Raw genomic sequence first — 19,813 nt, 5'->3', positions numbered from 1 at the left:
ATTTCACTTACACCTTAAGTGTTTCTGCCTTGTTTTTGTGGAAATAGAAATTCGCCTTTTCCCGCAATGTTTAGGAATCTTTTTTTTTTTTTAAATCCTGTATCCAACAACTCCACAAACTTTCATCCAAAAGAAGTGTACTCATTATATGCAGTGTTGCCAGATGTGTCTGACCAAATCCCGCCCAAAATGTTCTCAAAAACCGCCAAAATGCGCTAAATTCCGCCCAAATTCAACAAATTACATTGACTTCTATGTGCCCAAAACGGCTGAAAAAAACGCCAAATGGCCAATTTTTCCTGTTTTTACCCGCAAACGCTTGTCCCAAGTAGCCCAATTGGGCGGGCACCAGCCCAATCTGGCAACACTGATTATATGCTGTGCACTATAGATATGAAGAGCTTCGTTGCAAAATGACGTATGTCCATTTTGGACATTTTGGGAAATTTACACTTTTGTATTGGCCATTCCATTGCATTGCAAAATGCATTTTATAAAGGTTAAAAAAGTATGTTCTCAAAAATTCACACATAGATTATAGGACCTCTGAACAGAGATTTCCAATAATAAAATGCACAAGTCAGGCCCTGTCGTGGCCACCCATAGGGCACTCGCCTGCCATGCGGCTGACCCGGGTTCGATTCCCGGCCAGGGTCCTTTGCTTTGTCTCTCTCCCCATTCGCTTCCTGTCTACCTTTCGAGCCCTATCTCACACATTTCGTGAAGTAGTCACGAAAAAAAATAACTTTAATTTTCGTGGTGCATTCACGTTATTGCCCGTTTTTCGTGGTTGGGCAACGAAACGCTGCCTATTCATTTGAATTGCCCGACTGCTGCTATGGTTATCCAAGCGTCTGCAGGGGCGGGTAGGGGGTGCTGACAGAAGACTGCTGATACACTCCTTACGTACGCCTTATGTCATACGACCCTAAACCTAAACCTAACCTTAACCCTAAACCTAAACCTAACCCTAACCTTAACCCTACTTAACCCTAAACCTAACCCTAACCTTAACCCTAAACCTAACCCTAACCCTAAATTGCTTGTTTGAAATGTTTGATTACCATGTGACGGTACCGAAACCATGTGACGGTACCGAAAGGGCGTCAAACTAGTGGGTCGCTAGGCAGCAGTCGGGAAATTCAAATGAATAGGCAGCGTTTCGTTGCCCAACCACGAAAAATGGGCAATAACGTGAATGCACCACGAAAATTAAAGTTATGTTTTTCGTGAATACTTCACGAAATGTATGAGATACGGTTGACCTTTCATACTGTCCTGTCCATAATAAAGTCTAAAAAGACCCAAAAAATATCTTCAAAAAATAAATAAATGCATAAGTCAAAAATGTTTGATACATCATTTTGCAACGAAACTCTTCATATATACAATATTATGTACTGCATAGATGTCTACAGTGCAGCTGTTTAGGCTACCATGTCTTGATATACAGCAGTGGTTCTTAACCTGGGGTGCGGGCACCACCTGGGGGTGCGCCAGAGACTCCAGGGGGTGCACGGAATTTTGTTTGTGTAGAGGTTGTGACCAAAATTATGTTTGCAAACATTACAATAAGTCCAAATTAAACAAGTTTTGGTCCCCATTTAAAGTCATTCAGGTATTGATTCGTGTCTCAAGCCAGAATCATTGTAATTAATCACTCATTTATCATTTTTTAGTGCATACACAGTTTGTGTTGGAGATGCGCGGCTTGTCTTCAGCACAGGTAAGGGGGTGCGCTAAGAAAAAAAGGTTAAGAACCACTGATATACAGTATGCTGGTGGTATTGCTATCAACTTCTCATGTGTTTTGTGCCCTTGTGTCCTGCAGGTGGGTCTGATCACCACCAGCTCCATTGGGTGCCTCACTCTTAGCTCAGTGCTATTCACTGAATCAAAGGATCTCCTAATTTTCAGGTGAGCCAATTGGCCTTTTTGTATGGCACCGAGATCTGGAGGACAACGACCAATTCCATGAATAAAATCCAGCCCTTCATCAATACCTGACTCAGGCGGATCCTAAGAGTATACTGGCCAAACACCATCAACAACCTGGAGCTGTGGCACCAAAGACAACAGCCTGTCGAAGATGAGATCCTCCAGAGACGATGAAAGTGGGTTGGCCATACCCTTCGCAAACCTGTAACAAACACCACAAGACAGGCCCTCTTCTGGAATCCACAAGGAAGAAGGAAGAGGGGAAGGCCAAGAAACAGTTGGCGTCGCGACCTAGATGCAGATGTGAAGAGGTCTGGCTGTACATGGGGACAATACAACTGGAAAAGATGGCCCAGGATCGAAATGTCTGGAGAGCACTTGTTCGTGGCCTATGCCCAAAGTTGGGTGGTAGGCGTAAGTGTGTAAGTAAGTAATTGGCCTTTTATTCAGGGGGGAAGAAACAAAGGGAGAGTAATTATACTATACAATACCAAAGCTAGTGCAATTGTGGCAGTGTGTAATTACATCATACAGTATTACAGTTTACAGTAGACATGCTCTATACAGTATCTGTCTTTTTTTTTTAAAAGTCATCCATATGTTTATTGATGGCATATAGGCCTATCCCAGTGTAGGCTGATACTTGTGTCACATAAGCTACAAGACTATTTTCCAGTCCTGTTGTGCAAGATGTATGTGTTAACTGTCTCGCCACAGTTTTAACGAGGTCACAAAAGCAATACCAGAGCCAGAGGTATTTCTGCCTCCAGCGTTGTGCAATGATGTGCCTTTGGAACCTAGCTGAGGGGAACACCTTGTTTGAAGTCTTTTTAGATCGAGCAATGTCTTTACTTTTTACTGAGCCTTTACCAAAGTAGGGATGCAGATATGTTTAAGACAGAAAAGTCATGCCGCCTGGAAAAACAATCTGTTAATATTTAGTTTGGGTATGTTTGAAATGTTGTTGCTAAGTAACCTCTTACACTTGATGTTGTGACAATCAACAAGTTAATTACAGGGAATTCTGCAGTTGCTACTGTATGAGTCAAAAGATTTGTAGCCTAGCCTACTTTTTCTGGCCTGCGATGACCAAGGTGACAAAGGGACCACACAGTCGAGTGGTCACACACAGTTTGGTCACACAGTTTGTAGGCTATGTGTCATCTAGGCTATTAGCCTAAGCATAAGAACACTGTGATGATCAGGATTAATGAAATAAATAGGCCTACTGTTTTTGAGTCCTATTCAAGCCTCAGTCCTGGTTGTGATGAGAGGGCTAAATGTTAGTAGGCCTATATTTGGCTAGCCTACGTCGTAAAATAAATTTAAAATAAGTATAATTAGGCCTAATGTAAGAAATGTGTCAGATATGCCTATTTAATAATACTCACATACTGTGTTAAAACCAACCATCAGAAACAAATCCTCACTCTTTCTTAAAGAGTAGAGGCAAGTCCCATCATGCGCGGCTCATCTGGGACGCTCTCGAAGTGCTCAACAGGATCCAGCTCATGCAGCCTGTATAATCTGAGCCCTGTCCTACAGCTACCCTCAGTTGTCTATTACCGGAACTGGCGATCGGACGGCAGGACGCCGGGCTCTGTTATCTGAAAACATGGCTATTGCTCATGTTGCAACAGAGTATGTGTTTTCGGATTTTCTACTAAAGGAATCAAATGACACTAAGTATAAAGGGGTGCGGCTGGACCTAGCGGTGGATAAACTGGTCACATTTGTTGCGGTCGGCCTCCCGTTATTGCTGATATCACTCGCTTTTGCTCAGGAGGTATCAGTCGGTAAGTGACAAATGTAGCCCAGTAGGCTACGCATATTATTAATCCATGAAAGGACAAGTAAATTGTTGTCATCACTAACACGACGATGGACCCATGTTGTGGGCAAAACGCTGCGTAAAAGTATGCGTCACATAGAAGTACTTTTGAAGTATAGACACGCTGCCCAGAGAAAGCCTGACTCATGACGTAAATAAGTTGGGAATAGAACTACGCTCAATGGGCTGCTGTAGGGCAAATTATCCACTATTTACCTGTGGCTTCGGCGCTTTGTTTGGGATCCTTTGTCATTCCCATCTCTACAATGATTTCCCCCCACAGTGCGCACAATGGATCGAATAGGCGTGTGTCGTGAAGGTATTTGGCACATATTGTATGGATTCGCTATTATAGAACTAAACGGCCTTCACTCGAAATCGAAGCAAGTATGAGTGGGGAGGGAGGCATGATGGTGCAACTGCCGAGCAATAATGGAACCGAGGGATGATTCAGCGTGGCTTTGTTTGTCAGCCACAGGCACAAGGCGCGCGTGCATCTTAGCTGGTTTAAGTCACAGAGGCCACTGTTGTTGTGCGTTTGTCTTCTATTTCTTTGAATTGGGTCACTCAAAAATAGGAATGTATTGCCATTTAGCTGAATTAAACTGAATAATACCGCCTCCACCCAGTGCCTGGGAGTCGGCACATAGGTTTTTGTTTTGCCTAGATGCTGCCCACTCGCGGTTCCCACCCGTTCCCATAATGCATTGCGAGCGTGGTTTACTCCAAGAACACTTGAGTCCAATTAAGCGTCTAAAGAAAGAGCTTTTTGAATGTATTGATGCTAGTTCTACTCTCTGGACAGAAAAGGTGATTTACTTTCTTTCAAGCACAACAGCACAACTGACTTGTTACTTGCATTGAAGGCAGTAAGAACGTGTTTTTTTTAAGTAGGCCTAGGCCTGTGTTGGATGCCAACACCCATACCAACTGAAACATGAATAAAAACTAGCCTCCCAAGTTTTGACCTGAGTTGGGAGTGAGATTTCATTTGGGGGGGGGGTGCAGTTAAATTACTCTGATACTGACATCCAGGCCCCCACCTGCATCAATGCTTCAGTTTTGATAGCTTTGCACATAACCTTTCCACTGGCATGACTATGATTTCTCTCTAATGTACAGTTCAGCAGTACCATGCATTGATGTGTGATTTTGGAAGAACTTAACTTCACCCTGCCAAACCAATCCAATTTGGCTGTTAAGTCTCCTTCTTTGGGTCCTTGGGTAAAATTAAATGCATGGACCGAAGCCTATTTTACAGAGTGAGAAGAATAGAATGTGTGTGAGGAAGGGGCAAAACTAGTGAGCCTCACTCCCAAAGAGGGATACTTAAGAGCCCCGAAAAACAATAAGATAAAAACAAGTCATTACACAATCAATGAAAGTAAAGCAATATGTTTTGTATTTTCTATTGTGTAAACCTATTGATTTGATACATATACATGTATGTATTTAATCTAGGCTTCTAAGAGGCCAGACTAATAAAAGCAGCTCGTCCTCCAGCTTGGGTGTTGGGCATTGGGTTAACTACCTAACAACCCTGTAAACACATTCCAGTTACAAAAGCATTGACGTTGTTGTATTCAGAACATGTGACTAATTAAAAGACATTACCTACTGTGTCTAAGCTTGTAGCGTATAGGCCGTCTGTAAGCTTGTAACCTGTTCAGTGAGTATACAGAAATTCACATTCAAGTCACTCTGAACAACCTGCCCATGGCATTCTCCACTGCTCCTTTTTCCTGTACTATTCAGACATAGACTGTAAATGAACAATTGATGCTTTGCTTTAAGTCTTCAGTTGAAAAATGTTTAGAAGCTCCTAGGATTTCCAGACCATACTTATGTGCACAAGCTTGCTGTGGTAGCAGGAGGATAACTCTAGATGTGTATAACTGACAATTTATTGCATGCCCCTTGGGCTTTCATTGGTCATAAATCTGGAGGGGGATGGGTGTATGCAGGCGGCTTCACCAGTTCATAAGTCTTACCGGCTCTAATCAGTGAAAGTCCCATCCATCATTTGACACACACAGCACACCACAGCCCTCAGCGTATACCATTGCACTACATTTATGCCTCACCCATGCAAGGTGGATGTGCATTAGGACACTTATGTTATGGATGGGGACAGCTAGCCAGGCTGTGCCCTCCTAGTGATGCAACACTTTTTGCGTTGCAACTAGTCAGGTCAAGAGCAATGCAATTACTTTCTGAGTTCCCGAAAATACGGGAACTCCTCTCTCTTTGTCGGTAAGCAAACAACCATGAGCAAACCAAGGGAGGCCGTTTGGGAAATGCCGTTTGGGAAATGGTAATTGTTATGCTCCTGGTCAGACCAAGTCTCGGAGAGATTTGAACGTCGATGATAATCAGGCTAGGGGAAAGCTGCCCTCCACCTACTAGCGGTGTTGGGAATTGAAATGATAAAATCTAGGGCTGATGGTGTTCAGCCACCGGTCATGTGAAGCGAACCTCGGCTCACAAGACCGAATGCTTCACTACCGTCCTCTTAAGATACTTTATTTATAGTCAATTATGATATGTGAAATGGCTTTGGGTTGTCACTGGATCTCTGCACTGCCCGCCCCTGGGTCTTGCTAGGCTATTGGGCAATTGCCTCGCGATGTGTTTGTGGTGACGCATGATAAACTTGCATACACTTTGCATACACTTTGATTTCAGAACATTGGGTGTGTAGCAACAACATGTTGCATGGTGTTGCATGGTGTACCCACCACAATACTGCCCTACAAAGGCAAAGTGCATTAACTACACCAACACGGAATCTGAGAAAAATGCCTTCAGAGTTTGATACTAGGTTAGATATAATCTGACATAGCAATATCTCTAAAATGGGACACATTTAGACCATACGGCTTCTCCAAAAGATAAAGAAGGTGTTATGCAGACCATTTTCAGTCTAAACTCAATTGTATGGCAGAATACAGTGTGTGAGAGAAATCGTGTCTCGTAGAAAATAAATAGGGTCAGGTGATGCGAAGTTGACATCACACTTGATGGATCATGGCCTTGACTAGCTAAGCCAGGGGTAGGGAACCTATGTCTCGAGGGCCGTTTGCGGCCCTTGAGGCCGTTTTATCCGGCCCCCGATATAATTTTAATGTTATTCAGCTTCACATGAAATATGACCTATTTTGTAAAGGAATCTTAGAAAATGCATTTGCAATACAATTAAGTTATATTCTGGGAACCTAGAGAAGGTGGTGTTTGTTTAAAATGTGGCTGCCTTCAATGTAGGCCAAAGTGAAGGGGAAAATCCCAGTTTGTACGGCCCTCGGAGGACTTTTACGGCCCTTGGATGAATTTGAAGTGGCCCTTCGAATGAAAAAGTTTCCCCACCCCTGAGCTAAGCACTTGCCCATATTTGCCTCATACTGTATGTCCATCATGGTCGCTCTCATCCTCATCTCTATTCACAGATCTATTTATTGATATTTCTGTCTCCTCTTCTAATCTCAGTGAGCTGGGATGCCGTGACATTACGATGGCGACCCGGGTTCAATTCCAACCCGAGGTCCTTTGATCTGTCCTCTCTCTCTGTCCCACTCGTTTCATGTCACACTCTCACTGTCCTGTCCAAAATAAAGGAAGGTATAAAAGCAAATCAAAGCTAAAATCAAATCTAAAAAGGCTGGGTACTACAGTAGTGGTGTTATCAGTTCATCTGCTTGACTTATCACCAAACCAAAGTGGATAAAGTGCAGCAGGCACAGATGTTGTGATATACCCCTTGAAGAATCTCTCAAAGCATTTCATGGCTACAGATGTGAGAGACACTGACACTTAATAAAAATGTTCACCTTGATTCAACTGCGCATTTCAAATACTGTACATGTGTTAAAAATATTACCTCTCCCTGAATAACATGGTGAATACCAAAGAAATAATTTATGCTTATGCATGGTCAAAATAATGGGCATACAGACAAGCAAACTGCTCTAGTTCACTTCAACAGGTGACTACATGTAATGTAACTAATGACTAACTAATGTAACAAATGTCAAACTAATATTTGTGTACTCTTTGTTTTTGATTGACAGGAACACAGATCAGCTGTTTTGCGCCCACCAACTTTTCGTGGCGCCAGGCGGCATATGTGGACTCCTACTGCTGGGCGGCTGTGCAGGACCTGCAAACACAAGAGGACGGCTCCAACAGCCCCCCCCTGTGGCTGCATAAGGTAGGAGCAGGCGGTGCAAGTGCAGTGTGCACCCCTCACTTTCTATTTACAGCACTTCTGAAAGTCCCACGGGGAAAGCCCCATTGTCACTCACAGTGACACAACACACAGCGCGCACCACATAATTACATTCATGCCACAGCCCAAGCAGGGGAGAAGTGCGGGGTCTAGGGAGTGGTATGGCGCTCAGGGTACCTCAGTCGTCATTGGGCAAAGATATTTCATGGTAAGGACTGAGTAAGGACCAAAGTAGTATAAGATAAAAATCAAGTGTCGCATGAGACTACTGATTTCATTCAGAAAATTACATTTTGTTTGTGGCTAAATTAGATCAGAAAACCAAATTATGCAACATGGTGACGCTCAAATTGAGTTTTAGCCGCTTTGTGGAGATGGCCCGCCGTCGGTGGGCCTGTGCACACCTTGCTGCAAAGACTCAACTACATCATAACACCATTGTTATGACATTAACCATAAGTAACAGATTAAGACATGGTCATTACAATTTTAAGGATAATGAGGTTATGACATATTGTAGGCTCTGCACAAAAGGGTTAATAGGGTATAGTGAAGATTGGGAAAGTTAAGTGAGTGGAAAGAGAAAGATGTGGTAGGGTTGGAATGTGACTCGAACAGTGGGACTGGATAAGTATTAAACTCTTAGAATCTCTGTCTCGAACCTGGGCCTTCATGGGCAACTGTCCATCTCTTGATACGGTTGTCTCAGCGTATTGCTCCACAGCAGGGGTCAGGAACCTATGGCTCTATAGCCACATGTGGCTCTTTTGGGAACTGTATCTGGCTCTTACTTTCCTAGGGTTGCCAACTGTCCCTTGAAATATGAAATAGTCCCGTATTTATAAATAAAAGCACTAGTTCCATATTGAGCTGAAACAGGACATGGGATATTAAAATGTGTTAAAATTGCAGGAAACTGCATCTAAGAAATACAACATTTTCGGGGGGAGGACCCCCAGACCCCCGCCATGAAATTGACAGTTGGCAGTCTAGACTTACCTGTTATCAATAAAAGTAGGTCTAATAACTTGATAGTACACTCTAAAATTGTTGGGCTCAATTGAAATACAGGTTTATGCTATTAATTGTATTCAGTGTTGAAATGGTGGCTCTCACGAAAATTTATTTTCCAAATTTTGCCTTTTATGGCTCTCTCCATCCAAAAGGTTCCTAACCCCTGCTCCACAGCAACCCTCAATTGACCAATGTTTTCCTTTACTCTCTTTCCTTACATCCTGCTGCTGGGATATGTCCTAGGCTGGCCTCGAACATGGGTCCCCATGGGACCATGGCATCATATATGATGGGACACCCCAATTGACAATGTTTTCTTCCGCAGTTCTTTCCATACATCCTGCTGCTGGTGGCCATCCTCATGTACGTCCCCGCCGTCTTCTGGCGCTTCACGGCAGCGCCACACCTCTCCTCCGACCTCAGCTTCATCATGGAGGAGCTGGATCGCACCTACAACCGGGCCATCAAGCTGGCCAAAAACGTGGCAGCCTCCCGTCTGGACGTGTCCCCAGACGCCACGGAGGATGGCTACGGGTAAGGGCTTCCGTCATGAAAAGTTTCAGTTTTATTTTATTTTATTTTTTGAAGGAGACTCAATACGTTACATGTTATGCTTTGTTCACCTGGAGCCCGTTTCTCGAAAGCATCGTTGTTAACCAGTTAGCAACTTGGTTGGTTGTGTTCTCAATGGGAAATTACATTGCAAACGAGTTGATCATTTCATTAGCGACAACACTGTTGAGAAACGTACCCCGGAATCTGACTGACTGACGACCGACTTATCTGTCATAGTGAATGTGATGTACAATACAACAATATAGACTGAGAACTCATCACAATGAAAAAGCTATGTCTCGTCACAGCTCCCATGAAGGTTTGGAATATTTTTGCTGCCATCTATGCATGTTTATCCATGTAGATTTTATATCTATTTCATGTGCGGTAGCTCACTTTTGAATGCAAGGCACGCAGGCGCATGAACACAGTGCAACATTGACACACCTGCTAGGGGCGATCATATACTCTCAATGGAACTTCCATAATTGAGGTTGCAGAAGAGTCAAACAATTTTGGAAAATATTAATGAGAGGTGCGTTGACAATCTGCCCCCTAGATGCTCTGATTCTACAGCAAGTATGTGCACTCGTTTGGAAGCTGAAGTTAAGTCACACAGCAAGCGTATTCCTGCCTGAAGAACACTGGGTGGTGATACAAAGCAGTCCTGAACAAATGTACTGTCTGCACAGGATTGTATCTTTCTGCTTCGTGATGTTGAGCTTGAGATGGGGGAGACTGAGTACACTGGCTGGCTGGCTGGCTACAATGGGTCTTGTTTTATTATGCACAGTGGGTTACCATTATGGGGAAAGCAGCCATGAGTCACTGTGACACAGTCTGAGTTTTAATAAAAAAGCAAGAGGAGAAAGTAAGAAGTGTTGGATAGAGTGAGTAAGCCATTGCTGAGCTTAACAGTACGTAATGGAAAACTGCAGGTAGGATATGAGCATGATAATGATCAGGGCCCACCATGATGATGATGATGATGATGATTATGATTATCAGGCCTAGCAGGGGGCTCCCCTGGGTGGTCGTCAGTCTCGGCCTGTGGTTTTCTTCTTTGAGAAACTGTTTTCCCCCTCATCTTATGCTACTACTGAGGTCTTATTTCCCCTGAAATTTCACACCAAACTAAAAGATTAGAGATGTGTTTCTGAGCTCCCAGGTTTTTTTTTCCGGATTTCAAGTCATTTTCTGACTTTGTTAATCATTGATTTCTTTTGAACCGTAGACATAGCTGTATTTATCTGGATCACACTGCTCTCTCAATTAAAAGGTGCCAAACATAATCGAAAACTGTGAAAAATCCTCTTTTGTGTTCTTTTGAATCAGCCAAGCTTTCAGTTCAGTCCACTGACCTTCCTCAGGGTTCAGTACTGAGTGCTTTGGATTTGGTGGAGGGCTGCTTCTAGCATTGGCAAGGGGACCAAGTTAAGCATAACAAAAAAGGAGCAAACCTAACACCAAGTGTCTTTATTTGCACAGATGTGACTTGTCTGTGGCAATGGGTGTGGGTATTTAAGTGTGGTTACACATTGTTGCATTGTTGCACAATGAAGAAGGCACACGGGTGGTTGACGTTTAAGGGCGTAACGCCAAAAAAAAAAAAAGTTTTTCAAATTCCTGAAAAAAATGATGGATAAAAATTGGAAAAAAATAGAAAAAAATAAAGCACTTAGTGGTCTGAGGAATTTCACCTTATTTTTGCCATTTTTGGGAAAATGTGTCCTGCATCAACACATAGCATAGGCATGTCACACCGCAGGAAAATGGAGTCACACCACAGGGAATTCACTGCATTATGGCCATTTTAATCATTTTGTATACATGACTGACATCTGAGCTCATGCTAACTTGATAATGATATTGTGTTTAATCTTAATATGTGTTTTCATTAATAAAAAAAACTTTTTTTTCCTCCTATAAGAGCAGTCACACCACAGGACACCATAAAATGAACCTAAGCATTGCGTGACAGAAAGATTGCAATATGAAGACATATTTAGAGGTTAAGAGTCACCTTAAACTTCCACAGCACTCTCCAATAACTGAGGTACTGACTGGTTAGGAGCCAGTCTTTAAGACCCTTGTAGTTTGCCTTGCAGCTGCCCATTCACAAACATTGACATACATGTCACCCCACAGGACGCAATTTGTGTTACGAAATTGAACTTGTAGTTAATATTACAGTCTTGAGTTTTTTCCACATTCACATATCTTAATCTAAAGTTAAGATGTATGCAATCATGCCAAATGCTTCATACATTATTCAAAATGTTGTTGGTTAATTTATATATATATTATTATATATTGTTTCATTAATGTTACAGTCACACCGCAGGAAATTTGACATATAAACCTTTACATAAATCTTAACAAAAATGTCTCTTCTCATCTAAGACTAATATGAAACATAATGTACCACATCTTCTTTCATTGACATTTGTTTTTTAAAGGAAAATAACAGTTTTGTAGGTTTTTAACCAATGTTACGAAAAAACAAGGCGTCACGTCTCCCACCCACACACTGAAACGTGTCTGTGCATATTGTTATATGGCTCGACCTATTTTTTTGTCACAATGTAGTGTGGTCCATGTTGACATGATGATCTGCAGATGCTTCACGATCAAACGTATGTGACAGTAATGGCCCGATATTGTCTGGATAGCCTAGTAACGCTTCTGAAAGTTCCACATGCCCCCTCCCCCCACCTTCAGCCCTTGCCCATAATGTCTGTACAAGTGTGCACGCCACTGAGCTTACCCATGTGAGGCGGACAGCTCAGCTATGGCTCTTAAAGCCGGCAAATCCAAGCATCTCGCTTCGGTAGTTCATTAGGAGAGCGAAGGGAATAGATACGGTCCAGGAACCAACTTGCACGCACCGGTATCCACTGACTAAATCCATTGAGAAGAGACGAGACCCCCACTCTCTTTCTCTCACCCACAGGCCTTCCGGTGATTATCACCTCCCGCTTCGCATGCCTACTTCCTCATTTATATGCGCCATCAGCACTGTTCTTCCCCTCACCTGTGGCGGAGTGAGATGAGTCATATGTCGTGTCGTGTCTAATCAAAGTGTACTGACTGACCTCTCCGAGACCTCTCACAACAACATATAGACACTTAATGCAAGGTTCACCATTTGTTATATATATTTGTTATATATGAGATCATTTGAGCCAGCACCCTCAAAATATTTAATGAACACTGTGTGAAGACTCCTTCTAGACCTTCTAGACACCATTGGCAAGGGGGCCAGGTTGATGAAGTGGTCCTGGTTACTGGGTATTAACTCCAAAAATACTTTATTTCATTTTTACATACGGCAACGTTTCGATCCAAAAGGAAGGTTTTGCCTGAGGAAGATCGTTCTGTTAGATCGAAACGTTGCCGTATGTAAAAATGCCAGTGTGCGGACCACTTCATCACACTGCTTACCACTTTTTGTCTGGCACCTGGATTACTGCTTTGTGGATGTGCGCACCCCAACTTCCAAACGCTAGGGGGCCAGGCTGCCGTCTCTGATTGGCCAGGTTGCCATCTCTGATTGGCCAGGTTGCCATCTCTGATTGGCCAGGTTGCCATCTCCGGTTCTTGCTTTTCAGCGCGCTGGACCTGGCTGAGGGCTGCCTCAAGTACCCGCTGGTGGAGCAGTACCTGAAGACTAAGCGCTACAGCCGCGGCCTGGTGATCAAGTACGTGCTGTGCCGGGGCCTCACCCTGCTCACCCTGCTGCTGGCCAGCATCTACCTGGGCTACTACATCCGCCTGGCCTCCAGCGCCAACAGCGACGAGTTCTCCTGCGACATCCGCTCGGGCGTGCTGCGCCCGCGCGCCAATGACAACTCCAGCAGCGCCGCCGCCCTGCCCAAGGCGGTGCAGTGCAAGCTGGTGGCGGTGGGCGTCTTCCGCCTGCTCAGCTACATCAACCTGGTGGTGTACGTGCTGCTGGCGCCCGTGGTGGTGTACGCCGCCGTGGCGCCCATCTACCAGGGCACGCGCTTCCTGCGGCCCTACGAGATCCTGCCCGCCTTCGGCTCGCTGGACATGGCCACCTCCTTCTACGACGACCTCAGCCTCTACCTGCTCTTCCTGGAGGAGAACCTCAGCGAGCTCAAGTCCTACAAGTGTCTGCAGGTGACGTGCATGCTGTTTTGAGTTTGCGTTTAACCCATGAAAACACAGCGTTATAAATTTTGTTGTTACCAGAATGGCAATGACAGTCATAGTGCATTACTAAAGGCCCTGTGTTATGTCATAGTAGAGTACTATGGTAATTAACCTTTCAATGACTATTACAGCGTGCCTCAGATGGTACGGCGTGCATTAAGGGGCCACTTCATTTGTAAAAGGGACAGTGAACAAATGAAACACTATCCTTGGAGTAAGGACAGATGTCTTAACCAGGTTATGGCCATACATGCAATTAGTACATGCTAATTTACAGCTTTTTTCAGTTGTAGTAACCACACACTGCACAGTGAAAAATGCAGTGTTAGTTCAACACTTGGAGAGTCGATTTAACATCCTCTAGAGTGTATTTGGTCCCAGAGTAGCCTAAGGTTACAATAGTCGTATGGAATTAACACTGCTTTTTTACTGTGTGGGGGGAGTTACGTACATCAGTCCAATAAGTTACTCTGTGAAAACAGTTGTTGCACATTCAGAATGTCAAGCAATATTTTGTTTTTTGACCAATGTTTTGGTTGGACATTGGTAGTTCCTAATCAAAATTAAATTGGATGACCCTGATGAAGTTTTGTGTGCAAGGACAACTGTTTTGACAAAGTGACCGTTACGGTTGTCATGTTGAAAAATGAAGCACTTTCAGATTTTTGACTTGTTTCTTTGTCCATTTTTTATTCCACCCACATTCGCAGTTACTCATTGAAGAAGGGCACTTAGCCCGAAACATCCCCGGGCGAATAAACAAGTCAAAATCTGACGGTGCTGTCCTTTGCGTCTTCAATTTGCTATCTTTTATATGGGATTCAGCCAAAAACTTTGAAGAGAACTTCAAAGATGATTGTGGTGGGAGAAAGTCTATTCCACTTAGTCACGTTGAAAAGAAATGTTGTAATTAAGATCTGCACACTGACAAATACTCAGATAAGTGAGCTTCCATCAGCACAACATTTTGGACACATTGTCCTTCATTTAACTGCAGTGATTGTGAATCAGAATGGTTGCACTTTGATGAAACACAATGTGTCCGAAATATTGAGCTAATTAACTCATATTGAATTTGCGTTTATCAGTGTGCAGTCCTATTATTTATTTCAGTTTTTTTTTAAATCCAGGACCTGCACTGTCATGAATGGTAGTGTGCACATTCTCTCTATTAGTGGTGGCCATGATAATTATGATAATTTATTATTGCTCACACTTTATTTGGTCAGTGAAATTGACGTGCTCAGTAGCGAGGACCATCTGTTAAGACATCTGTTTAAACCCTGTGATTCAGAAGGGTTAGAGTCAAGTAACTTGTTAGCTCTGAAAAAGTAAAGTTCAGTAAATAATGTTCAAAATGATTTTTACAACAAAGTCTATCTCCATTAACTACAGTTTACGAATATAGGATTACCTCATATTTTCTTATCACTCTTAGCAAAGGAACAGTTTTTTTCTTGGATGAGCTGGGAATTGAATGAATGAAACAATCTTCCTTTGAAGTGTCATTAGTCAACATCTAGGTTGTTATGGTATGAATGGTAACCATGTGGGAAAGGATCTGCACACTGCTTGCAAAAGACTTAATTTATTAGGAGCAACGTTTCGATCATAGATCTTCTTCAGGCATCTGAATGGTAACCATAACAACGCAAGCTATCTGGTGCATGATCAAATCACCAAATGACACTCTTGACGTTTCCTTAGCAGGTGTGATGATGACACAGTAATGTGTTTATTGCATCTTCAACGTGCATGTTGTTTTTGCTGCCTGTGTGTGTGTGTGTGTGCGTGTGTGTGTGTGTGTGTGTGTGTGTGTGTGTGTGTGTGTGTGTGTTTGTATGTGTTTTGAGACACATTATGCCACTTTTTTGGCCGATACAAAGGTTAACATATGAACCCTAAAATAACATTTTGCCATGTTTTGTGCACACTATAGCTACATAATTAAAGACGTATGTTATCTATTGACTTTCAGGTGCTGGAGCTGCTTCGAGAGGGAGGAGGAGAGGCGTTTGACACCATGTGTCTCCTCAGGACTCTGGGGCAGGTCAAGACGGATGTAACCGACGGCAAGAAGCACTCCGGAAAACCGCAGCCAGCAAAGCCAGAGAGAGAGAGTGAGACACAGGAGGTCAAAGGTGAGATCAGCACAGTCTCCATGTCAACAATTACCTTGGTTGCGTTGTTTTAGTCTGTGTCTTTTGGTGTTGTTGCAGTTTATTTCAAGGTTCCATTCTTAGGTCATTTTAAGGTACATTTGTTCACAAAGTACTGTATGTATACAGCATGCAAAATACATGTCGTAAATATATTAAACAATTGCCTGTAACCTATTTAGCTTCAGTGGCTAGCAGGACACTTGACCCATTAATGCCTAAAGCACTTGTAAAGAAGGCTGCTGAACACTTAAGCCCTTTTTAAGAAAAGTTACCCTCCTCAGCTTATAAAAACGGAAATATCTCCGCCTCTCAAGCATATAAAAACATGCCATAAGTTGCATTTAAACGGCAAGACCCTCATCTTGCATTAGAATGTGCTCATTTAACTCTAACATACCAAGATTTTAAATACATTTTTCTTAAATCTCATGAGCCTGAATGTTGCGTCATGCAGCTCCAGGCGCCAGGGCCAATGTTGCGCAATGCAACATCCAGCATCAATGGGTTAATCAAAACAGGTCTTTGTGGACAAATGGACCAAGTAGTCATGTAACTAGAAGAAGCCACCCTCAGCAACAGTACTATTGAACTCATGTCAACTGTCAATAAGAGGCAACAGCTTGTAACTAATGTATAGCGGATTCAGAGTGGCACACTCTCATTTTGTGTGTGTGTTTGTGCGTGTGTGTGTGTGAGACGCGTGTGTGTGATGTGTGGGTGTGTGTGTGACGTGTGTTCATGCATCCGTAGTGAAGCCTCTGAGTACATACAGAGTCGATTTGCTAATTGAGCTTCATCTTCTCTCTGTAGCAAGGCAGGCCTGAATGAACTAATCCTGATGTTTTCCTCATTAACTGAGCCCCTTGTGGACAATATTATCCTTGGAGCATGGTCTGAGGCACGTAGGCCTATAGGAGGGACTGTAAATAAACAAAACAGCTTTCAATGACAGCCCAGGCTGAGCTATTGGTATCAGGGGGACGGCCAGCCCTATCAAAACTACACCTCATCAACTGAGGTTATTAAAAATACTGCAGTCGACATCGGACTTAACCCCTTAAGACACGGCATTATAAATTACCTGTTACCAGAATGGCAAGGACCAATTCGTAATGTATTACTAAAGGCCCCGTGCACTGTCATAGTAGTGTAGTACTATAGTAGTTAACTTTCAACGTCTATTACAGCGTGCTTCAGGAGGTACAGCGTGCATTAAGGGGCTACGTACATTTGACTACCGGTATTCAAAGATCATGGCTCACTCCTAGTATAAATGCAACCCACACGTATTCATGTGTGGCATCCTACAGCACCATGCAGTGAAATTGCTCCTGAAGCATTTTCTGTGGAGAGCATACCAATTTTGGTTACAAATGAAGTCCCATTGGAGAAGACCTTTAAAGGGACACTGTGCAGGAAATGGTCAAAAGGGGTACTACAACTAAGCTTATGCAGCTCATTGAAATTGGGCTGCCTATTGCCAAATTTGATCTTTACATGAAAGTTTACTAAGTAATAAACAAATATTTCCTAGTATTTGTACTATGGCTATTTTTGGAAATTCAAAATGGCGGACCATGGAGAAGATCCCCCTTTTCATGTATGAAAAGTGCAATTTTTCCAGTCATAATGAATACTTAGAATTTGACGGTGGTGGTAAGTATTCATGAAAAAGGTAACATTAGTGAATGGGCAGCATGAATTCTGGAAATAAACAACTAAAAATCTCACACAGTGTCCCTTTAAATCGATCATGTTTCCAAATGTGTATACCGGTAACCCAAATTAGCTCATAGTCTGTTAGGAGTGCCCATTGACTACACTGTGTAAACGATGGGCTATATAAATGGACTGTTAACTGTCACAAGTCATGCAATGACTGGGGTTGTGTCTTGCGGCAAAACAAAGAAGTGAAGCGCGAATTCCCATGCCTAGTGTGGTTTATATACAAAACCAGACACAATTGATAAGGTGGAGGCTTCTGGAGTTTCTTCTGGAAGCAGTATGACGTAAGGTTTTATGTTGCATCTCTATGAGCTGTCATGCCCCTTAGGAGGTTAACGGGGAAGGGAATTTAAAAAAAAGGTACACCCATTTAGGAGATCGGAATGAATCCCACTTTGTTGCATTGGACACACAGAACGGTTTGCATTGGTTAACATAATGGCAATCTTTGACAAAATGTTTGCCTCCTGATGTGATCCCAACCAGCGTTTCCGCTATTTAAAAATGTGCCGATCAACGGAATGTCTGATCCCAATACACCTGACAAATTTTGTGAGCATAGCAGGAACAATATGCTTCAAGATTAGATTAGAAACCATGACAGAAGAGGGTGCTTTGAAGTCTCTGTCATACTCCCACAGTCAGTCAGATAACAAGGACATGAGAAGAGACAAAAGGCTGCCTACACAAATAAAGGAAAGTTACCTTAACATGGGTGTGCAAGGCCTAACTCTGCTATTGTACTGGCAGAGAAGACATGAGAAGACAAGGACATTTATTAGAACACCTTTTCAGCATAGTGATGTATTGTTAGCTCACAAATCTAGAAGTTTATAATAAAGATCATGATGATACATGAGGTTTGTATTAGCGCTTAGGGCACACAAATTTCAGCTCCCGAGTGAAGATAAAAGTTTGACCTGCTCCAGGCCGCTGTCGATTGGTCAAATGTCAAGACGTCACTATCAATCTGAATGCCTGATTTCTCCTGATTAATTTGATATAACCCCCTTGGGTGTACACCCTTGTAGAGAGGCATGACAGGGGCATTTGTGAGAGGTGTGCAAGTAATCGGAAGTGATCAAATATAGTCACTTGCCCTATAAAGGGTTTTTTAACACTCTTATGTAACCAAGCTCATGCCGCACTAGTTTGCTAGCCTAGAAATCTAGACGCCCCTAGCGACCGCAAATTGAATTTGCTCCCGGGGGCAGCTTTTTGCTGTACGTGTCTGGCTCGCTAGGATACTAGTTTGCCACTCGGGGCTCGAACCTGCAATCTCCCAGTTCACGCTCCAGATTGGCATGGGAGGCACAGCATGATAGCACTGAGCTAAAAGTTCTAGATCGATAGCTCAGCGCTGCCGATACCGTATAATGCTTCGGGAGGGAGGTTTACTAACACTACCATTGAACTCTGCTTAGTTGGCATCGGTTATACTCATCCCCCTAAACCTACATTACACTTACATATGTGCTTACATACAGTGTGTATCCACAGATATGATCAGATTACGTAATATGAGAGTGGATTTTTGAATTGAATTTAATGTTTTTCATTTTATTTAATTACATTTTCAATCCGGTATCTGTCCTCCCATCTAGATGGCTCAGTCCTGCTGCTAGACGTGGAGAAGAAAGACAAGACGTGCGTCTGCAGCACAGATGTACGCCAGCGAGTCGTCTGAGTCATGAATATTGGATAAAAGATAAATATCTTATCTGCATGGACTTTTAATATAGCTTTGGGTATCGGTGTGTGTTTTATGTATATCCAGTATATATACCGAAGAAGAGAACGTTTTATTGGAGAGTCTGTCAGTGTTGCCAGATTGGGCTGTTTCCCGCCCAATTGGGCTGCTTAGGATGGCCGTGTGCGGGAAAAAATGGCATTTAGCAGAAAAACCCGCTCAATTTTTGCCATAGAAATCAATACAATTGGGCGGGTTTTCAGCATTTTTTGGGCTGGAAATCATCAGCCTCATCTGGCAACCCTGGAGTCTGTGCCTGATGTCATAACACTGCCCTCCATGCTGCAATCAGAGTAGTGTGTGTGTGTGTGTGTGTGTGTGTGTGTGTGTGTGTGTGTGTGTGTGTGTGTGTGTGTGTGTGTGTGTGTGACTGAGTGACAAAGTAGAGAGAGGAATTATGAGTTATTATATGCACTGTCAGAGTTGAAAACTTGAATTTT

General features: G+C 43.0%; 1 protein-coding gene across 1 annotated transcript; it reads left to right on the top strand.

Moving 5' to 3' along the window:
* The first annotated feature begins 3,518 nt into the window (after positions 1 to 3,518).
* Positions 3,519 to 19,567, top strand: panx1b (pannexin 1b). The gene is made up of 6 exons (XM_063203592.1): positions 3,519 to 3,734; positions 7,834 to 7,973; positions 9,331 to 9,539; positions 13,172 to 13,703; positions 15,715 to 15,877; positions 19,228 to 19,567. The coding sequence occupies exons 1-6, from the start codon at positions 3,554 to 3,556 to the stop codon at positions 19,308 to 19,310; spliced, it is 1,308 nt and encodes a 435-aa protein (XP_063059662.1). The 5' UTR covers positions 3,519 to 3,553; the 3' UTR covers positions 19,311 to 19,567.
* Positions 19,568 to 19,813: the final 246 nt, after the last annotated feature.

The sequence above is a fragment of the Engraulis encrasicolus genome, chromosome 7 (genome assembly GCF_034702125.1).
Source record: "Engraulis encrasicolus isolate BLACKSEA-1 chromosome 7, IST_EnEncr_1.0, whole genome shotgun sequence".
Lineage (NCBI taxonomy): Eukaryota > Metazoa > Chordata > Actinopteri > Clupeiformes > Engraulidae > Engraulis > Engraulis encrasicolus.
Note: the sequence above shows the minus strand (reverse complement) of the source record. Positions and strands in the feature narration are given on the sequence as shown.